This window comes from Seriola aureovittata, chromosome 8 (assembly GCF_021018895.1).
Source record: "Seriola aureovittata isolate HTS-2021-v1 ecotype China chromosome 8, ASM2101889v1, whole genome shotgun sequence".
Lineage (NCBI taxonomy): Eukaryota > Metazoa > Chordata > Actinopteri > Carangiformes > Carangidae > Seriola > Seriola aureovittata.
This window is the reverse complement of record NC_079371.1, coordinates 231,718-252,530: the sequence shown is the minus strand read 5'-3', so window position 1 is coordinate 252,530 and position 20,813 is coordinate 231,718. Positions and strand designations below refer to the sequence as shown.

At 44.2% G+C, this 20,813-nt stretch overlaps 1 protein-coding gene across 1 annotated transcript in view; it reads left to right on the top strand.

The window, feature by feature from the left end:
- abca1b (ATP-binding cassette, sub-family A (ABC1), member 1B) overlaps nucleotides 1-19,499 on the top strand; it is a 52,211-nt gene extending 32,712 nt beyond the window's left edge. Inside the window, exons 23-49 of the mRNA XM_056383230.1 lie at nucleotides 685-760; nucleotides 842-1,092; nucleotides 1,349-1,400; nucleotides 1,500-1,625; nucleotides 2,919-3,067; nucleotides 3,155-3,279; nucleotides 3,370-3,468; nucleotides 3,552-3,741; nucleotides 3,967-4,061; nucleotides 4,144-4,176; nucleotides 4,263-4,368; nucleotides 4,638-4,712; nucleotides 5,198-5,367; nucleotides 5,510-5,687; nucleotides 5,776-5,891; nucleotides 7,511-7,655; nucleotides 7,730-7,853; nucleotides 8,002-8,131; nucleotides 8,350-8,476; nucleotides 8,688-8,750; nucleotides 8,874-8,980; nucleotides 9,621-9,762; nucleotides 16,835-16,969; nucleotides 17,349-17,452; nucleotides 17,598-17,690; nucleotides 18,092-18,335; nucleotides 18,490-19,499. Of these exons, the coding sequence (XP_056239205.1) occupies nucleotides 685-760; nucleotides 842-1,092; nucleotides 1,349-1,400; nucleotides 1,500-1,625; nucleotides 2,919-3,067; nucleotides 3,155-3,279; nucleotides 3,370-3,468; nucleotides 3,552-3,741; nucleotides 3,967-4,061; nucleotides 4,144-4,176; nucleotides 4,263-4,368; nucleotides 4,638-4,712; nucleotides 5,198-5,367; nucleotides 5,510-5,687; nucleotides 5,776-5,891; nucleotides 7,511-7,655; nucleotides 7,730-7,853; nucleotides 8,002-8,131; nucleotides 8,350-8,476; nucleotides 8,688-8,750; nucleotides 8,874-8,980; nucleotides 9,621-9,762; nucleotides 16,835-16,969; nucleotides 17,349-17,452; nucleotides 17,598-17,690; nucleotides 18,092-18,335; nucleotides 18,490-18,642 (3,408 nt within the window). The 3' untranslated portion in view covers nucleotides 18,643-19,499. The remainder of the gene's footprint in view (nucleotides 1-684; nucleotides 761-841; nucleotides 1,093-1,348; nucleotides 1,401-1,499; nucleotides 1,626-2,918; nucleotides 3,068-3,154; nucleotides 3,280-3,369; nucleotides 3,469-3,551; nucleotides 3,742-3,966; nucleotides 4,062-4,143; nucleotides 4,177-4,262; nucleotides 4,369-4,637; nucleotides 4,713-5,197; nucleotides 5,368-5,509; nucleotides 5,688-5,775; nucleotides 5,892-7,510; nucleotides 7,656-7,729; nucleotides 7,854-8,001; nucleotides 8,132-8,349; nucleotides 8,477-8,687; nucleotides 8,751-8,873; nucleotides 8,981-9,620; nucleotides 9,763-16,834; nucleotides 16,970-17,348; nucleotides 17,453-17,597; nucleotides 17,691-18,091; nucleotides 18,336-18,489) is intronic.
- The last annotated feature ends 1,314 nt before the right edge of the window (nucleotides 19,500-20,813 follow it).

The window sequence follows — 20,813 nt, the reverse complement described above, 5'->3', positions numbered from 1 at the left end:
ACTGGTCCTTCAGTAGTGTACTCAATGTAGTACTGGTCCTTCAGTACTGTACTCAGTGTAGTACCAGGCCTTCAGTACTGTACTCAGTGTAGTACTGGTCCTTCAGTACTGTACTCAGTGTAGTACCGGTCCTTCAGTACTGTACTCAGTGTAGTACTGGTCCTTCAGTACTGTACTCAGTGTAGTACTGGTCCTTCAGTAGTGTACTCAGTGTAGTACTGGTCCTTCAGTAGTGTACTCAGTGTAGTACCAGGCCTTCAGTACTGTAGTCAGTGTAGTACCAGTCCTTCAGTACTGTACCCAGTGTAGTACCAGGCCTTCAGTACTGTACTCAGTGTAGTACTGGTCCTTCAGTACTGTACTCAGTGTAGTACCAGGCCTTCAGTACTGTACTCAGTGTAGTACTGGTCCTTCAGTACTGTACTCAGTGTAGTACTGGTCCTTCAGTAGTGTACTCAGTGTAGTACTGGTCCTTCAGTAGTGTACTCAGTGTAGTACCAGGCCTTCAGTACTGTACTCAGTGTAGTACTGGTCCTTCAGTACTGTACTCAGTGTAGTACTGGTCCTTCAGTACTGTACTCAGTGTAGTACTGGTCCTTCAGTAGTGTACTCTGTGTAGTACTGGTCCTTCAGTAGTGTACTCTGTGTAGTACTGGTCCTTCAGTGCTGTACTTTGTGTTTCAGGAGGAGGAGTGCGCCTCGGTCAGCAGCAGTGACGCAGGACTTGGCAGTGAACATGAAAGTGAGGCTGCTACCATCGGTGAGCTCTTTGTTCCTTCAGAGCGTTTGATGCGTTCACCTTCGGGTGGATCTGATCTGTGTCTCTTGTGTCTGTCCTCAGAGAACGGCCCCGCAGCGTCCATCTCTGACATCCCCTTTGTGCCCCCGGACGTGTCTCTGGTCTCAAGTCTGATCCTGCGTCACGTCCCCGCCGCCCGCATGGTGGAGGACCTGGGACACGAGCTGACCTACGTCCTGCCATACCGCGCCGCTAAGGATGGAGCCTTTGTGGAGCTGTTCAAAGATCTGGACGTGAAGCTGCCCGACCTTGGCATCTCCAGCTACGGAGTGTCAGACACCACACTCGAGGAGGTGGGACATGTTTTTAGTCCTCCACGCCGGCTGTGGCTGTTGGCAGAGCCACCATGTTTTCAGGTCGTCCGTCACGTCCTCGTGAAGACGATATCTCAATAACATTGAAAGTCTTTGTTTGAATCTGGTACAAGCATTCACTAAGACTCAAAGATAAACTGATAGGATTTAGGTGGTCAAAAGTCAAGCTCACTGATGTAACAACCAGAGTTCAAGTCACAAGGTCAAATGAATTTAAATGAATATGTTCTTGTAGATTTTCCTGAAAGTGGCCGAAGATAACGGAGTCGACACTGAAGTGCCCTCAGGTGAGGACTTAACCTCTGACCTTATCTGTCATTTCAAAATAAGAGTGTCCCAACACATCAGTCTTCACTACATCCATTGGTTTTATGGTGTGTGTTCAGATGGTACACTTCCTGTTCGGAGGCGGAGGAGGACTCATGCTTTCGGTGGAGGAGACCATCAGAGCTGCCTGAGACCTTTAACTGAGGACGACAACAACGACTGCAACGAGTCTGACGGAGACCCAGGTACACACTGACACACACCGACACACACACCGACACACACACCGACACACACACTGACACACACCGACACACACACCGACACACACACCGACACACACACTGACAGACACACTGACTGACACTGTCACACACACTGACACACACAGTGACAGACACTGTCACACACACTGACATACACTGACACACACCGACACACACACTGACAGACACACTGACAGACACTGTCACACACACTGACACACACCGACACACACACCGACACACACACTGACAGACACTGTCACACACACTGACACACACTGACACACACCGACACACACACCGACACACACACTGACAGACACTGTCACACATATTGACACACACACTGACAGACACTGTCACACACACTGACACACACCGACACACACACCGACACACACACCGACACACACACTGACACACACCGACACACACACCGACACACACCGACACACACACTGACAGACACACTGACAGACACTGTCACACACACTGACACACACACTGACAGACACTGTCACACACACTGACACACACTGACACACACCGACACACACACTGACAGACACACTGACAGACACTGTCACACACACTGACACACACCGACACACACACCGACACACACACTGACAGACACTGTCACACACACTGACACACACTGACACACACTGACACACACCGACACACACACCGACACACACACTGACAGACACTGTCACACATATTGACACACACACTGACAGACACTGTCACACACACTGACACACACCGACACACACACCGACACACACACCGACACACACACTGACAGACACTGTCACACACATTGACACACACCAACACACACACTGACACACACCGACACACACACTGTCTCACACACACACACACACACACACACACACACAGTAGAACACACTGTCTAACACACACATACACACACCGACACACACACTGACACAAACTGACACACACACTGGAACACACACTGACACAAACTGACACACACACTGTCACACACACTGTCATACACACCGACACACACACGACACACACTGGAACACACACGCTGACACACACGACACACACTGTCACACACACACACACACACACACACTGTCACACACACCGACACACACACTGACAGAACCAGTTCAAAGGTCAGCTCTGTCTCAGCCAGGTCAGATTAACTTTCATGGTTATAACTGTTTCACCTGTACTGTTTTGTGGAGTACCATGTGATTAATCATGTGACCTGTGGTGACCTCTTAGAGTGCAGGGAGACGGACTGGTTGAACTGTACTGATGGTAAAGGCTCGTACCAGGTCGGCGGCTGGAGTCTGAAGAAGCAGCAGTTTGTGGCTCTGATGTGGAAGCGGTTTCTAAACGCCAGGCGCTCCAGGAAAGGTTTCTTCGCTCAGGTGAGCTCCTCAGTGGATTCTGCTGGTTTTTATGTTACTCCAACTTTTCTAGGATTTGCTGTGAATTCGTTCCTGTTCATTTTTCAGATTGTTCTTCCTGCTGTGTTCGTCTGCATCGCTCTGGTCTTCAGTCTCATCGTCCCCCCGTTTGGAAAATACCCCAGTCTGGAGCTGCAGCCCTGGATGTACGAGGACCAGGTGACATTCATCAGGTAAAGACTGTCCCACGCCGTCACTAAGTGTTCGCATACGATATGACCCTGATGTGTTCATCATGGTCTGACTGTTTTTGTCTCCTGTAGCGACGATGCTCCCGGAGACGCCAATATGCAGAAGTTATTAGACGCTTTGATGGATGCTCCAGGCTTCGGGACTCGCTGCATGGATGGACATCCCATCCCGTAAGACATGTGTCATTGGTCCAATACTGGAACAGATGTTTCAGCTCCATGTCCTGACACTCGTTGTCCCCCTCCCTCCTCAGAGAGGCTCCCTGTACCATGGGGGACGAGGACTGGCATATTCCTGATGTCCCTGAAAGCGTCCAGCAGCTGTTCAGCTCCAGAAACTGGACCATGGAGGATCCGTCCCCGCCATGTTTCTGCAGCTGTGACGGCAAGAAGAAGATGCTGCCAGACTGTCCTGCTGGAGCCGGGGGTCTGCCCCCCCCTGAGGTCAGAGCCCCTGAACAAGAGCGAGACATGGACTCAGAGTTAGAGGGAATTTTAGGGTCAAAGAACTGATATTGAGAGACAACAGAGGTTCACTGGTTACTGGACTTTTCATGAAAGACGCCTTGACCTTGTTCACATGTTGTTATGATTTACTTTTATGATGAAATCATTCTCCTTTGTTTATTAATGTGGGGTTTGGAATAAACTGTGACTGTTGTTGTGCAGATGAACCTGAGCGCCACCGACACTCTGCAGAACCTTACGGGAAGAAACATCTCCGACTACCTGGTGAAAACCTACGCTCAGATCATTGGCAAGAGGTGAGACGCTCACCTGAGTAAAAACACACCTGGACAAGTTCCATAACAAGAAGTAAATGTTTCTGAATGTTTGTTTCCACAGTTTGAAGAACAAAGTCTGGGTGAATGAGTTCAGGTCAGTGTCTGGTTTTAGTTTTAATAATAAACTCTGTCAGTCCTTTCCAGTTTTTCATATTCTGAAAGGGGTTTTTCTTTCTGCAGGTACGGAGGCTTCTCATTGGGCGCCAGGAGCACTCAGGTCCTCCCACCAGCCAATGAGATTGATGACGCCATCGAGAGAGTCCGAAAGATCTTTGAGTTACAGAAGGTCAGTTAGAGACGTTGATCTGAAGCTTCTGAGCTTCATTCATGTAGAAACTGTTTATTCAGACATTCATCACAAAACAACAACTTCACATCTGAGTCACCGCAACAACCAATCAAAACACACGAGAGGCAGCGTGAAGAAGTGACATCAGATAAGAACCAGTCCAAGTGAAAATAATGTGAAATATATCATATACAATCAGTATATCACATATAATAAACAGAATGATAAAGGTAAGAGACTGAAACCTGCTGCCGTTGTTTCTGCAGGGAGCTGCTGCAGATCGATTCCTGGACAGTCTGTCAGGTTTCATTAACGGTCTGGACACGAAGAACAACGTCAAGGTGAGAAACAGCTGATTTTACTTTGACTACAAATACAATAACAACACATCACCTGTAGGTACGGCACAGGTGTAGAGCGTACCTGTATGACACGTTACTACTGTAGAAACAGTGGTTTTATGGGTCTGTAGTTCCAGCTGATTGGACAGAACCAATTATAAGGAGAGCAGAAACGCTGATGAGTCAATTCATTAACAATTAATTGAACTTGTAGCTCAGAGTTTGAGGTCAGAACTGTCTGTTGAACCTGAACATAAAGTGAAATGTTTATGGAGAATAAAGGTTGAATCTACTTCAGCTAAACAAAGAATCTGGTTTGAAATGCTGCTTTCAGATAAATATCTCCTGTGTTTCATCACAACAATATTCATCAGTGTTTCCATGATAAGTTTATATCTTTGGTCTTTGAGATGTTCCAGTCTGGATTCACTTGTTAACCTTGAGGAGTGAATGAATAATGATGACTGTTGAACTCTCTCTGTCAGATCTGGTTTAATAATAAAGGCTGGCACAGTATCGGAGCGTTCATCAATGTGATGAACAACGGCATCCTGAGAGCAAACCTGCCTGACGACAAGGACCCCAGAGAGTACGGCATCAGTGCCTTCAACCATCCTCTGAACCTGACCAAGGAGCAGCTGTCCCAGGTCGCACTGTGAGTACACACTCCCGGACAACACACACCTGAGACACCTGGACACCACTCACTGATAGACTGTCAGGCGTCTACAGGAGTCTTTTATTGTTTATCTTTTTGACCATTGACACATTTAACTCCTGCTGGTCCTCGTCTCCAGGGTGACGACCTCTGTGGACGTCCTGGTGTCCATATGTGTGATCTTTGCCATGTCCTTCGTCCCTGCGAGCTTTGTGGTCTTCCTCATCCAGGAGAGAGTCAGTAAAGCCAAACACATGCAGTTCATCAGCGGAGTGCAGCCGCTGCTCTACTGGGTCGCCAACTTCATCTGGGACATGGTGAGGCTCAAAACAAGCGCACCGTCCCAGTCAGTGTGTGTATTGTAGTGTGTGTTTGGTGTTGATGTGTGTGTTTGTGTCTCTACAGTGTAACTATGTCGTACCAGCAACACTGGTCGTCCTCATCTTCATCTGTTTCCAACAAAAAGCCTACGTCTCCTCCACCAACCTGCCGGTCCTCGCCCTGCTGCTGCTGCTCTACGGGTCAGCACTACACAGTACTACACAGTACTACACAGTACTACACAGTACTACACAGTACTACACTGTATTACACTGTACTACACAGTACTACACAGCACTACACAGCACTACACAGCACTACACAGTACTACACAGTAATACACTGTACAACACAGCACTACACAGTAATACACTGTACAACACAGTACTACACTGTACTACACTGTACAACACAGTACTACACTGTATTACACTGTACTACACAGTACTACACAGTACTACACAGTACTACACAGCACTACACAGCACTACACAGTACTACACAGTACTACACAGTACTACACAGTAATACACTGTACAACACAGCACTACACAGTAATACACTGTACAACACAGTACTACACTGTACTACACTGTACAACACAGTACTACACTGTACTACACTGTACTACACAGCACTACACAGTACTACACAGTACTACACAGTAATACACTGTACAACACAGTACTACACTGTACTACACAGTACTACACAGTAATACACTGTACTACACAGTACTACACAGTACTACACAGTACTACACTGTACTACACAGTACTACACTGTACTACACAGCACTACACAGTACTACACTGTACTACACTGTACTACACTGTACTACACTGTACTACACTGTACTACACAGTACTACACAGTACTACACAGTACTACACTGTACTACACAGTACTACACTGTACTACACAGTAATACACTGTACAACACAGCACTACACTGTACTACACAGTACTACACTGTACTACACAGTACTACACTGTACTACACAGTAATACACTGTACTACACTGTACTACACTGTACTACACAGTAATACACTGTACTACACTGTACTACACAGTAATACACTGTACTACACTGTACTACACTGTACTACACAGTAATACACTGTACTACACTGTACTACACAGTAATACACTGTACTACACTGTACTACACTGTACTACACAGTAATACACTGTACTACACAGCACTACACAGTACTACACTGTACTACACAGTAATACACTGTACTACACAGTACTACACAGCACTACACAGTAATACACTGTACTACACTGTACTACACTGTACTACACTGTACTACACTGTACTACACTGTACTACACAGTACTACACTGTACTACACTGTACTACACTGTACTACACTGCACTACACTGTACTACACAGCACTACACTGTACTACACAGCACTACACTGTACTACACAGTACTACACTGTACTACAGTGTACTACACTGTACTACACAGTACTACACTGTACTACACTGTACTACACAGCACTACACTGTACTACACAGTACTACACTGTACTACACTGTACTACACAGCACTACACTGTACTACACAGTACTACACTGTACTACAGTGTACTACACAGCATTACACAGTACTACACTGTACTACACAGTACTACACAGTACTACACTGTACTACACTGTACTACACTGTACTATCTTGATATGAGATTATTACCCACACGCTGTATGAGGAACATGTAGTGTCATTATTTTAAAGGGATAGTTCAGGTTTTTGGTTTTCTCTCATGTTTTCTGACAGAAACATTTTGTTGATTTATTTTCAGCTGGTCCATCACACCTCTCATGTACCCAGCCTCCTTCTTCTTTAAGATCCCCAGCACGGCGTACGTCGTCCTCACCAGCGTCAACATCCTCATCGGCATCAACGGCAGCATCTCCACTTTCGTCATGGAGCTGTTTGGAAACAATGTGAGTTCACGCAGAGACACACTGAGGTTGTACAACAAACCTCCGGCCGTGGTTTAATGTTGTGTTCTTCACAGGAAATCGGAGGAATCAACGACATCCTGAAGAACGTCCTCCTCATCTTCCCTCACTTCTGTCTCGGGCGAGGACTCATCGACATGGTGAAGAACCAGGCGATGGCCGACGCCCTGGAGAGATTCGGTAACACACAGACAGACGCAGTGTGGGCCTTTAACAACACTGTAATACTTTATCACTCCAGTATTTTATTACCTGTACACTCATTAAGACTTTGATTGGAATAGACATTGATGGTAATTTAATGGATGTGTGAATAACGCTGTCTCAGGTGAGAACAGGTTCCGCTCTCCTCTGGAGTGGGACATGGTGGGAAAGAACCTGTTCGCGATGGCTGTGGAGGGAGTAGTGTTCTTCATCATCACTGTCCTCATCCAGTACAGATTCTGCATCAAACCCAGGTATCAACACAGACACACACACACACACACAGTCACACACACCTTATTATTTACCTGCCTGCTGCAGTCTGAGCTGTTGTAGTGTTTATAGCTGCTGTCATACATGCTTCTGTCCACCTGGGGGCAGCAGATCAAACTGAAGATGAACTGAATGAAAACAGGAGGTTTCACAGATCTGCAGTGATGAAGACAAACAGCTTGTCCCTCTCTGTCTGCAGGGCCGTCAGTAAACTCACAAAACTGGGAGCACTGGGCGAGGAGGACGAGGACGTGGCCAGAGAGAGACAGAGAATCGTCAACGGCCTCGGACACGGAGACATCCTGGAGCTCCGACAGCTCACCAAGGTACAGGATCTGACCCGGGACCACAGGGTCCAGGTCTCACCTCAGTATTTTAGTGAAACAGCTGCTCACTGAGTTTTTATAAAACAAACTGCAGGAAGTATAAAGCATCTGTTAGGGACTACTTTCAGCGGTGGATTGATCCTCATTTGATGCAGTAGTGAGTGTGTGTGTGTGTGTGTTGATGGTGCTGAAAGTGAGTCGTGTCCCGCAGGTGTTCAAGAGGAAACAGAAACCTGCTGTGGATCGACTGTGTGTCGGGATTCCACCTGGAGAGGTGAGACTGATCACATGACTGATCACATGACCCGCTGAGTCATTTTAAATAAAAAAACAGTAACTGCTGATGAATAATAACTCTGTAACTGTTTGTGTGTGTGTGTGTGTGTGTGTGTTTCAGTGTTTTGGACTCCTCGGGGTGAACGGAGCTGGGAAGACGACGACCTTTAAGATGCTGACAGGAGACACGGTGGTGACGAGCGGAGAGGCGTTCCTGGCCGGGAAGAGGTGAGGTCAAAGGTCACAGCAGGTTCTTACCTGAACTCTGGTCTGGACCTGAATCAGTAACTGAATGTGATCATGTTCAACACAACACACAGGGTGGACCGCCAAAATAAGAGTCATACATCCACCTTTAACTCAACATTATGTTTGTATTGATTTTATTTTGAAAGATTTTGTCCTCCTGATGAAACTCTCACTCTGTTGTTACCTTGTTCTCTTTGTTTTATTATTATTATTATGAAGAGAACAACACACACACTCTCTCTCACACACACACACACACACACACACACACACACAGTTCCATAAGTTCACTTGTTTCTCGTTAAGCTCATTAACTGCTCAGATAATTAGAATAAACACAGTGAGTGTTGCTTCATCTCTTCAGCTGAATTAGGTTCTCAACCTGTGGCTCTGGGACCCTGCAGGTCCTCCACAAACACAGGGAGGGTCGGTCTCCGACCTCTTCTTGTGATTTGGCTTTAAAGACTTTTCGAGCATGAAGTGAAGGAACAAATTTATTATTATTAATTAGTTTGTTTCACAGTAACTTCTGTCACTTTTATTGTATCCATGGTAACAGCTGACTGCTTTTAAATCTGGATCAGTGGTCCCTGTTCTGAAGTGCTCTCTGTGTCCGTAGCATCCTGAGGGAGATCGATCAAGTCCATCAGAACATGGGCTACTGTCCTCAGTTTGACGCCATCAACGAGCTGCTGACAGGAAGAGAACACCTGGAGCTGTACGCCGTCCTCCGAGGAATCCCAGAGAAGGAAGTCTGTGACGTGAGTCTGTGACATCTCACATCTTACATCTCACATCTCACATCTCACAACACACATCTAACATCTCACATCTCACATCTCACAACACACATCTCACATCTCACATCTCACAACACACATCTTACATCTCACATCTCACATCTCACAACACACATCTCACATCTCACATCTCACATCTCACAACACACATCTAACATCTCACATCTCACATCTCACAACACACATCTTACATCTCACAACACACATCTAACATCTCACATCTCACATCTCACATCTCACAACACACATCTCACATCTCACATCTCACATCTCACATCACATCTCACATCTCACATCTCACAACACACATCTCACATCTCACATCTCACATCTCACAACACACATCTCACATCTCACATCTCACAACACACATCTAACATCTCACATCTCACATCTCACAACACACATCTCACATCTTACATCTTACATCTCACATCTCACATCTCACAACACACATCTCACATCTCACATCTCACATCTCACATCTCACAACACACATCTCACATCTTACATCTCACATCTCACATCTCACATCTCACATCTCACAACACACATCTCACATCTCACATCTTACATCTCACAACACACATCTCACATCTCACATCTAACATCTCACATCTCACATCTCACATCTTACATCTCACAAACACATCTCACATCTCACATCTCACAACACACATCTCACATCTCACATCTCACATCTCACAACACACATCTCACATCTCACATCTCACATCTCACATCTCACAACACACATCTTACATCTCACATCTCACATCTCACATCTCACATCTCACAACACACATCTCACATCTCACATCTCACATCTCACAACACACATCTCACATCTCACATCTTACATCTCACATCTCACATCTCACATCTCACATCTCACAACACACATCTCACATCTCACATCTCACATCTCACAACACACATCTCACATCTCACATCTCACATCTCACATCTCACAACACACATCTCACTTCTCACATCTTACATCTCACATCTCACATCTCACATCTCACATCTCACACACATCTCACATCTCACATCTTACATCTCACATCTCACATCTCACATCTCACATCTCACAACACACATCTCACATCTCACATCTCACATCTCACAACACACATCTCACATCTCACATCTTACATCTCACATCTCACAACACACATCTCACATCTCACATCTCACATCTCACATCTCACAACACACATCTCACATCTCACATCTCACATCTCACATCTCACAACACACATCTCACATCTCACATCTTACATCTCACATCTCACATCTCACATCTTACATCTCACATCTTACATCTCACATCTCACATCTCACATCTCACATCTCACAACACACATCTCACATCTCACATCTCACAACACACATCTCACATCTCACATCTTACATCTCACATCTCACATCTCACATCTTACATCTCACAACACACATCTCACATCTCACATCTCACATCTTACATCTCACATCTTACATCTCACATCACACATCACACATCTCACATCTCACAACACACATCTCACATCTCACATCTCACATCTCACATCTTACATCTTACATCTCACAACACACATCTACATCTCACATCTCACATCTTCACATCTCACATCTTACATCTCACATCTCACAACACACATCTACATCTTACATCTTACATCTCACAACACACATCTCACATCTCACATCTCACATCTTACATCTCACATCACACATCTCACATCTCACAACACACATCTCACATCTCACATCTCACATCTTACATCTTACATCTCACATCTTACATCTCACATCTCACATCTCACATCTCACAACACACATCTCACATCTCACATCTCACATCTTACATCTCACAACACACATCTCACATCTCACATCTCACATCTCACAACACACATCTCACATCTCACATCTCACAACACACATCTCACATCTCACATCTCACATCTTACATCTCACATCTCACATCTTACATCTCACATCTTACATCTCACAACACACATCTCACATCTCACATCTCACATCTTACATCTCACATATCACATCTCACATACACATCTCACATCTTACATCTCACATCTCACATCTACATCTCACATCTCATCTCACATCTCACAACACACATCTCACATCTCACATCTCACATATGACATCTCACATCTCACACATCTCACATTCACATCTCACATCTCACATCACACATCTCACATCTCACATCTACATCTCACATCACATCTCACAATCTCACATCTCACATCTCACTATCACATCTCACATCTCACAATCTCACATCTCACATCTGACATCTCACATCTAACATCTCACATCTCACATCTTACATCTCACATCTTACATCTCACATCTGACATCTCACATCTCAACATCTCACAACACACATCTTACATCTCACAACACACATCACACATCTCACATCTGACATCTCACATCTCACATCTGACATCTCACATCTCATCTCACATCTTACATCTCACATCTTACATCTCACAACACACATCTCACATCTCACATCTCACATCTTACATCTCACATCTTACATCTCACAACACACATCTACATCTCACAACATCTCACATCTCCATCTCACATCTCACATCTCACATCTTACATCTTACATCTCACACACATCTCACATTCACATCTCACATATCACATCTCACATCTCACATCTCACATCTTACATCTCACATATACATCTCACATCTTACAACACACATCTCACATCTACATCTTACATCTTACATCTCACACATCTCACATCTCTCACATCTCACATATCACATCTCACATCTCACAATCTCACATCTCACATCTCACATCTCACTATCACATCTCACATCTTACATCTACATCTCACATCTCTCACATCTCACATTCACATCTCACATCACATCACACATCTCACATCTTACATCTAACATCTCACATCTCACATCTCACTCTCACATCTCACACATCTTACATCTCACATCAACATCTCACATCTGACATCTCACATCTCACATTCACATCTCACATCTCACATCACACATCTCACATCTCACATCTCACACACATCTCACACATCTTACATCTCACATCTCACTCTCACATCTCACATCTCACATCTTACATCTCACATCTACATCTCACATCTCACATATCACATCTCACATCTGACATCTCACATCTTCACATCTCACATCTTACATCTTACATCTCACAACATACATCTCACATCTTACATCTAACATCTCACATCTCACATCTCATCTCACATCTCACATCTTACATCTCACATCTCACATCTTACATCTCACATCTTACATCTCACAACAACATCTCACATCTCACATCTTACATCTCACATCTCACATCTCACAACATCTCACATCTTACATCTAACATCTTACATCTTACATCTTACATCTCACATCTTACATCTCACATCTCACAACATACATCTCACATCTTACATCTCACATATACATCTCACATCACATCTCACATCTCACATCTTACATCTCACATCTTACATCTTACATCTAACATCTCACATCTCATCTCACATCTTACATCTCACATCTCATCTCACATCTCACATCTCACATCTTACATCTCACACACACACATCTCACATCTCACATCTCATCTCACATCTTACATCTACATCTTACATCTTACATCTCACAACACAATCTCACATCTCACAACACACATCTCACATCTCACATCTCACATCTTACATCTTACATCTTACAACACACATCTTACATCTCACATCTCACATCTCACATCTCACAACACACATCTCACATCTTACATCTCACATCTTACATCTCACATCTCACATCTCACATCTCACAACACACATCTCACATCTCACATCTCACATCTTACATCTTACATCTTACAACACACATCTCACATCTCACATCTCACATCTCACATCTCACAACACACATCTTACATCTCACATCTCACATCTCACATCTCACAACACACATCTCACATCTTACATCTCACATCTTACATCTTACATCTCACAACACACATCTCACATCTCACATCTCACATCTCACATCTCACATCTTACATCTTACATCTCACAACACACATCTCACATCTCACATCTCACATCTCACATCTTACATCTCACATCTTACATCTTACATCTCACAACACACATCTCACATCTCACATCTCACATCTCTCACATCTCACATCTTACATCTCACAACACACATCTCACATCTCACATCTCACATCTCACATCTCACATCTTACATCTTACATCTCACATCTCACATCTTACATCTCACAACACACATCTACATCTCACATCTCACTCTCACATCTCACATCTTACATCTTACATCTCACATCTCACATCTTACATCTCACAACACACATCTCACATCTCACATCTCACATCTTACATCTTACATCTCACATCTCACATCTCACATCTTACATCTTACATCTCACATCTCACATCTCACATCTCACATCTTACATCTCACATCTTACATCTCACATCTACATCTTACATCTTACATCTCACATCTCAATCTCACATCTCACAACACACATCTCACATCTCACATCTCACATCACATCTCACAACATACATCTCACATCTCACATCTCACATCTCACAACACACATCTCACATCTCACATCTCACATCTCACATCTACATCTCACATCTCACATCTCACATCTCACAACACACATCTCACATCTCACATCTTACATCTCACATCTCACATCTCACATCTCACAACACACATCTCACATCTCACATCTCACATCTCACAACACACATCTCACATCTCACATCTCACAACACACATCTCACATCTCACATCTCACATCTCACAACACACATCTCACATCTCATATCTCACATCTCACATCTTACATCTTACATCTCACATCTCACATCTTACATCTCACAACACACATCTCACATCTCACATCTCACATCTCACAACACACATCTCACATCTCACATCTCACATCTCACAACACACATCTCACATCTCACATCTCACATCTCACAACACACATCTCACATCTCATATCTCACATCTCACATCTTACATCTTACATCTCACATCTCACATCTTACATCTCACAACACACATCTCACATCTCACATCTCACATCTCACATCTTACATCTCACATCTCACATCTCACATCTCACATCTTACATCTCACATCTCACAACACACATCTAACATCTCACATCTCACATCTCACATCTCACATCTTACATCTCACATCTTACATCTACATCTCACATCTCACAACACACATCTAACATCTCACATCTCACATCTCACATCTCACATCTCACTCTCACATCTCACATCTCACATCTCACAACACACATCTTACATCTAACATCTCACATCTTACATCTCACAACACACATCTAACATCTCACATCTTACATCTCACAACACACATCTAACATCTCACATCTCACATCTCACATCTCACATCTTACATCTAACATCTCACATCTCACATCTCACATCTCACATCTTACATCTCACATCTCACATCTCACATCTCACATCTCACATCTCACATCTTACATCTCACAACACACATCTAACATCTCACATCTCACATCTCACATCTCACATCTTACATCTCACATCTCACATCTCACATCTTACATCTCACATCTTACATCTCACATCTCACATCTCACATCTCACAACACACATCTAACATCTCACATCTTACATCTCACATCTCACAACACACATCTAACATCTCACATCTTACATCTCACATCTCACATCTCACAACACACATCTCACATCTCACATCTCACATCTTACATCTCACATCTTACATCTCACATCTCACATCTCACAACACACATCTCACATCTCACATCTTACATCTTACATCTCACATCTCACATCTCACATCTCACATCTTACATCTTACATCTCACATCTTACATCTTACATCTCACATCTTACATCTCACATCTCACATCTCACATCTCACATCTCACAACACACATCTCACATCTCACAACACACATCTCACATCTTACATCTCACATCTTACATCTCACATCTTACATCTTACATCTTACATCTCACATCTCACATCTCACATTTCACAACACACATCACACAACACACAACACACATCTCACATCTCACAACACACAACACACATCACACAACACACAACACACATCTCACATCTCACAACATACATCTCACATCTCACATCTCACAACACACATCTCACATCTCACATCTCACATCTCACATCTCACATCTCACATCTCACATTTCACAACACACATCACACAACACACAACACACATCTCACAACACACACATCACATCTCACATCTCACAACACACATCTCACATCTCACAACACACATCTCACATCTCACATCTCACAACACACACATCACACAACACAACACACATCTCACAACTCACATCTCACAACACACAACACACAACACACACAACACAACACACATCTCACAACTCACAACACACATCTCACATCTCAAATCACACAACACAAAACACACAACACACATCTCACAACACACATCAAACAACACACATCAAACAACACACAACACACAACACACATCTCACATCTCACAACACACATCACACAACACACAACACACATCTCACATCTCACAACACACACACACACACAACACAACACACATCTCACAACTCACAACACACATCTCACATCTCAAATCACACAACACAAAACACACAACACACATCTCACAACACAAAACACACATCAAACAACACACATCACACAACACACATCTCACAACACAAAACACACATCAAACAACACACATCACACAACACACATCACACAACAGTACTACACACTTTATAGTACATACTTTAAAGTACACACTGTATATTACCCTCTGTGTGGTGGTCAGCGGGAGTCATGGTGATGAAGCTGTGTTTGATTGACAGGTGGCGGAGTGGGGAATCAGGAAGTTGGGTCTGGTGAAGTACGCTGATAAAGCAGCAGGAAGTTACAGCGGCGGGAACATGAGGAAACTGTCGACGGCCATGGCGCTGATTGGAGCTCCGCCCGTCGTCTTCCTGGTAACTCCTCTCCTGCGTCTTCCTCACCTCTGATTCATCACCTTACTGTTTGTGAAGCTTTCAGCCTTCTCTGCTGGTCTTCCTCCCTCAGTGTGGTTCAGTTGAGTTAAAGCTCCAGAGAACAACAGAATTACACAACAGCAGCTGTCAGCGAATCAGCGAGCAGCTCAGCAGGTTTTAGGGGTGGGGGGGGTTGTGTAACAGGCAGATTAAAAGGAGCTGCTGCTCAGTTCACTGAGGAGAGAAGAAGAACACATACAGGGAGGTTTATATTAAAACAGAGACGAAGAGATGCTCCTCCCCCTCCTCATCACTTTCTCACTCTGCTTCCTGCTTCACCTGTGGGCCGACCTCAACCTGGCTGTCCTCCTCGTTACAGGACGAGCCCACCACTGGCATGGACCCCAAGGCTCGCCGGGCGCTCTGGAACTGCATCCACAGCGTCATCAAGGAGGGACGCTCCATCGTCCTCACCTCACACAGGTAAGAGACACCAGGACAGGTGACCTCAGTGTCCGCAGGTCCTTTCCTGTTGAGGACTCGGTCTCACTCAATGTCCTCCATGTTGTGTCCTTGCTGAGGAAACATGTCTCAGTGTGTACATTAACTGTGTGTGTGTGTGTGTCAGCATGGAGGAGTGTGAGGCTCTGTGCACCAGGATGGCCATCATGGTGAACGGCAGGTTCAGATGTCTCGGCAGCGTCCAACACCTGAAAAACAGGTAACACACACACACAGCAGGATCCTCACACTGAATTTCAAAATGAAACGTGTGGATTGAGTTGCTAGAGGAACAAATACGGTTGATTCCACAGTCAAGGTGGATTTATTAAAATGAATATATTAATTATAATTAATTAATTATTAATATAAATATACTTATTAATGTGTATAATATATTTAAATAAACAAGCAGCACATTGAACACATGTGTTTCCTGAGTCGTCCACCAGGAGGCGACAGAGTCAGAACAAATGTAACTTTTAATTTAAGGAACAATCTGTATGTTATTGTTAATTATTACTCTAATGTGAAACTCTTTAGTCATGTGATGTCACTGTGACGTCACTGTAATGTCACTGTGACCAGCAGCTCATATTAAACACTGGTCCTGGTCCTCAGGTTCGGGGACGGCTACACCATCATCCTGCGGGTGGCGGGGCCCGACCCCGACCTGCTGCCTGTCATGAAGTTCATAGAGAGCGAGCTGAGCGGCAGCACACTGAAGGAGAAACACAGGAACATGCTGCAGTACCAACTCCCATCATCCCTCACTTCACTCACCCACATCTTCTCCATCCTGGCCAAAAATAAAGAGACGCTGAGGATCGAGGACTACTCCGTCACCCAGACCACTCTAGACCAGGTAACTATACTGCACACACCTGGACAGGTGCACACACAAACACACACCTGGACAGGTACACACTCATATGTATAAATATAGTGTTGATGTCTCCTGTGGGGGGGGGGGGGGGGGGCTGATGGGAGATGTAGTCTGACACTGCCTGTGGTTCCAGGTGTTTGTGAACTTTGCAAAGGACCAGAGCGACGAGTATCATTCCAAAGACACCTCTGTGAGACGGAAAGACGTCTCCATCAACATCCCCACGCTGAGCTCCAGCCCAGGAGCCGAGGAGGGGGGAGAGGCGCTGAGGGAAAGCGTCATGTGACCCCGCCATCATGTGACCCCGCCATGACGTGGCCGTGTGACGTCAGGAGGCTGTAGCTCCGGCCTGAACTCGACCCTGCAGCAAAGAGGACACCCCCCAGCCCCACCCCCCACCCCCTCACCTGTTGTGATTTGTAGTGGGCGGAGTCACCTGCTGCCTCATGCCAGTCAATGCAAATGATTTCTTGTGGAGGTGCTGCGCTGCTCGCCGGCTGCCAACCACGCTGAATGTTAAATAGCTGGCGCTCGTGGCGGCGCTCAGCTGATTTCTTCTTTGTGTGATTGAAGCGGTGCCTCTAATGAACTCGTCAGGGTCTGTGTTGTTCTGAACTAACGATGAAGAATCCGAATCATTTCAAACGGCCGAGGGCTCGACTGCAACAATCACCTTTTTAAAAACACCTTTGATTCCGTTTTTACCCTCAAACCTTTATTTATATGTGTAGCTGAAACAGTTTGTTGTTTTATTGTGGCGGAGCCCGAGTGGCCTTCCTGTAGAGTCTAACAGCCAATCAGAGTGTTCAACACAGAGAGGAGGAGGTGATTGATTTTATAGTTTTTGTAAAAAAAGTAGCAGATTTGATCATGTGGGTGTGAAACAGTCAAATACCTCATCAGCTCCTCACAGCACACTACAGTATTGAACAGCCGATCGATTATTGATTATTGATTCTCCTTCCTGTTTGAAGCTGGAGCTAGTTCTGAGTTCCACCAGCAGGAGGCGACAGTGAACAGCTGATCAGGGCAAACCAGCTTCAGCACTTTGTGTTTGCACTGATGATGAAATTGTTGTTATTGATCAGAGGAGAAGAAGAACTGTTACTGACCCTGAACAACATTAAAGTGAAACAAATCAACTGTCTGAGTCTTTCCTTTTCACAACCTTTGACCTTTAACTGTTGATTATCTGACGTTTTCTAGAACGTGTTGAAAGTTTAAATCAATGTGATATTTAGAGACATATCAGCTGTTTGAAAAGATCAGACTATAAATAAAGATGGATCTTGCCTCTGTGACGTCACCAACAGGTTCCAGAAACTCAGAGAGAGCTGACCACTGTCACCATCTTGGCAGTGTTTGACTCCGCCCCAGCTAATCTAAAAATGGTCAAGGAGGAGGGGCTTGTGTCGAGCTGGTTTAATGACTGTGGTGAACATACGCTCCTGTTAGCATTGTTAGCACAGATGGGTATCTTACTCTTAGGCTAACCAAAGGCTTATTCATTTGCTGGCTAATTACCTAGTTAATGAGCTAAGCTAACAAGCCAGGTGTTGTGAGCCAATACACTGATACCTGCTGATTAGTGCTAACATATAATTGAAACAATAGTAGAATTTGACTATGCTGTGAAAACAGGAGCTGATGTTCTGCTAGTCAGCTGCTAGCATCTAGCTAACTGTGACAGCACCCACCTGTCACTCAAAGATGCCACGCCTTCATTTCTCCATAACTTTGGTCCTTAATAAAATGTAAACAGGTGAGTTATATAAACAGGTGTCATGAAGGAGGAAATTAGCTCTAGAGACCAAAACAGTTTTTGTACCAGGCTGTAAACATGTTTATTTCTGCTGTAAAGTTGAACATTTTAACATGGGAGTCTATGGGGACTGACTCACTGTTGGAGCCAGACTCTAGTGGTCATTAGATGAACTGCAGCTTCTGGTTCACTCATCATTAATAATCTGAACTTAATGAGAGAAATAAAGTTAGTGTCTGATCTTATGAGAGTGAATCTAAAAAATCCTGAACCTAAACCTGATCCTGATTCTGAACCTGATCCTGATCATCATCCTGATACTGATCTTGAACCTGATCCTGATTGTGATCCTGAACATCATCCTGATTTTGAACCTTATCCTGATCATCATCCTGATCCTGATCATCATCCTGATTCTGAACCTGATCCTGATTCTGATCCTGATCATCATCCTGATTCTTATCCTGATCCTGCACCTGAAGTACTGGGAGTGTACAGAAGGTAAAAAGGTCATAAAAACTGTGTTTAAACCTCAGTGTGTGACGTGTGTGTGACGTTTCTTTGTCTGTTAATCACTGAATTAATTATTATTTAGTAAAAATAATATTATTAAATAGTAATATCTCACAGCTTTAAAATGATGTTAGTGACTATAAATAAACATGTTCAGTCACAGACAACTTGTTCACGTCTCA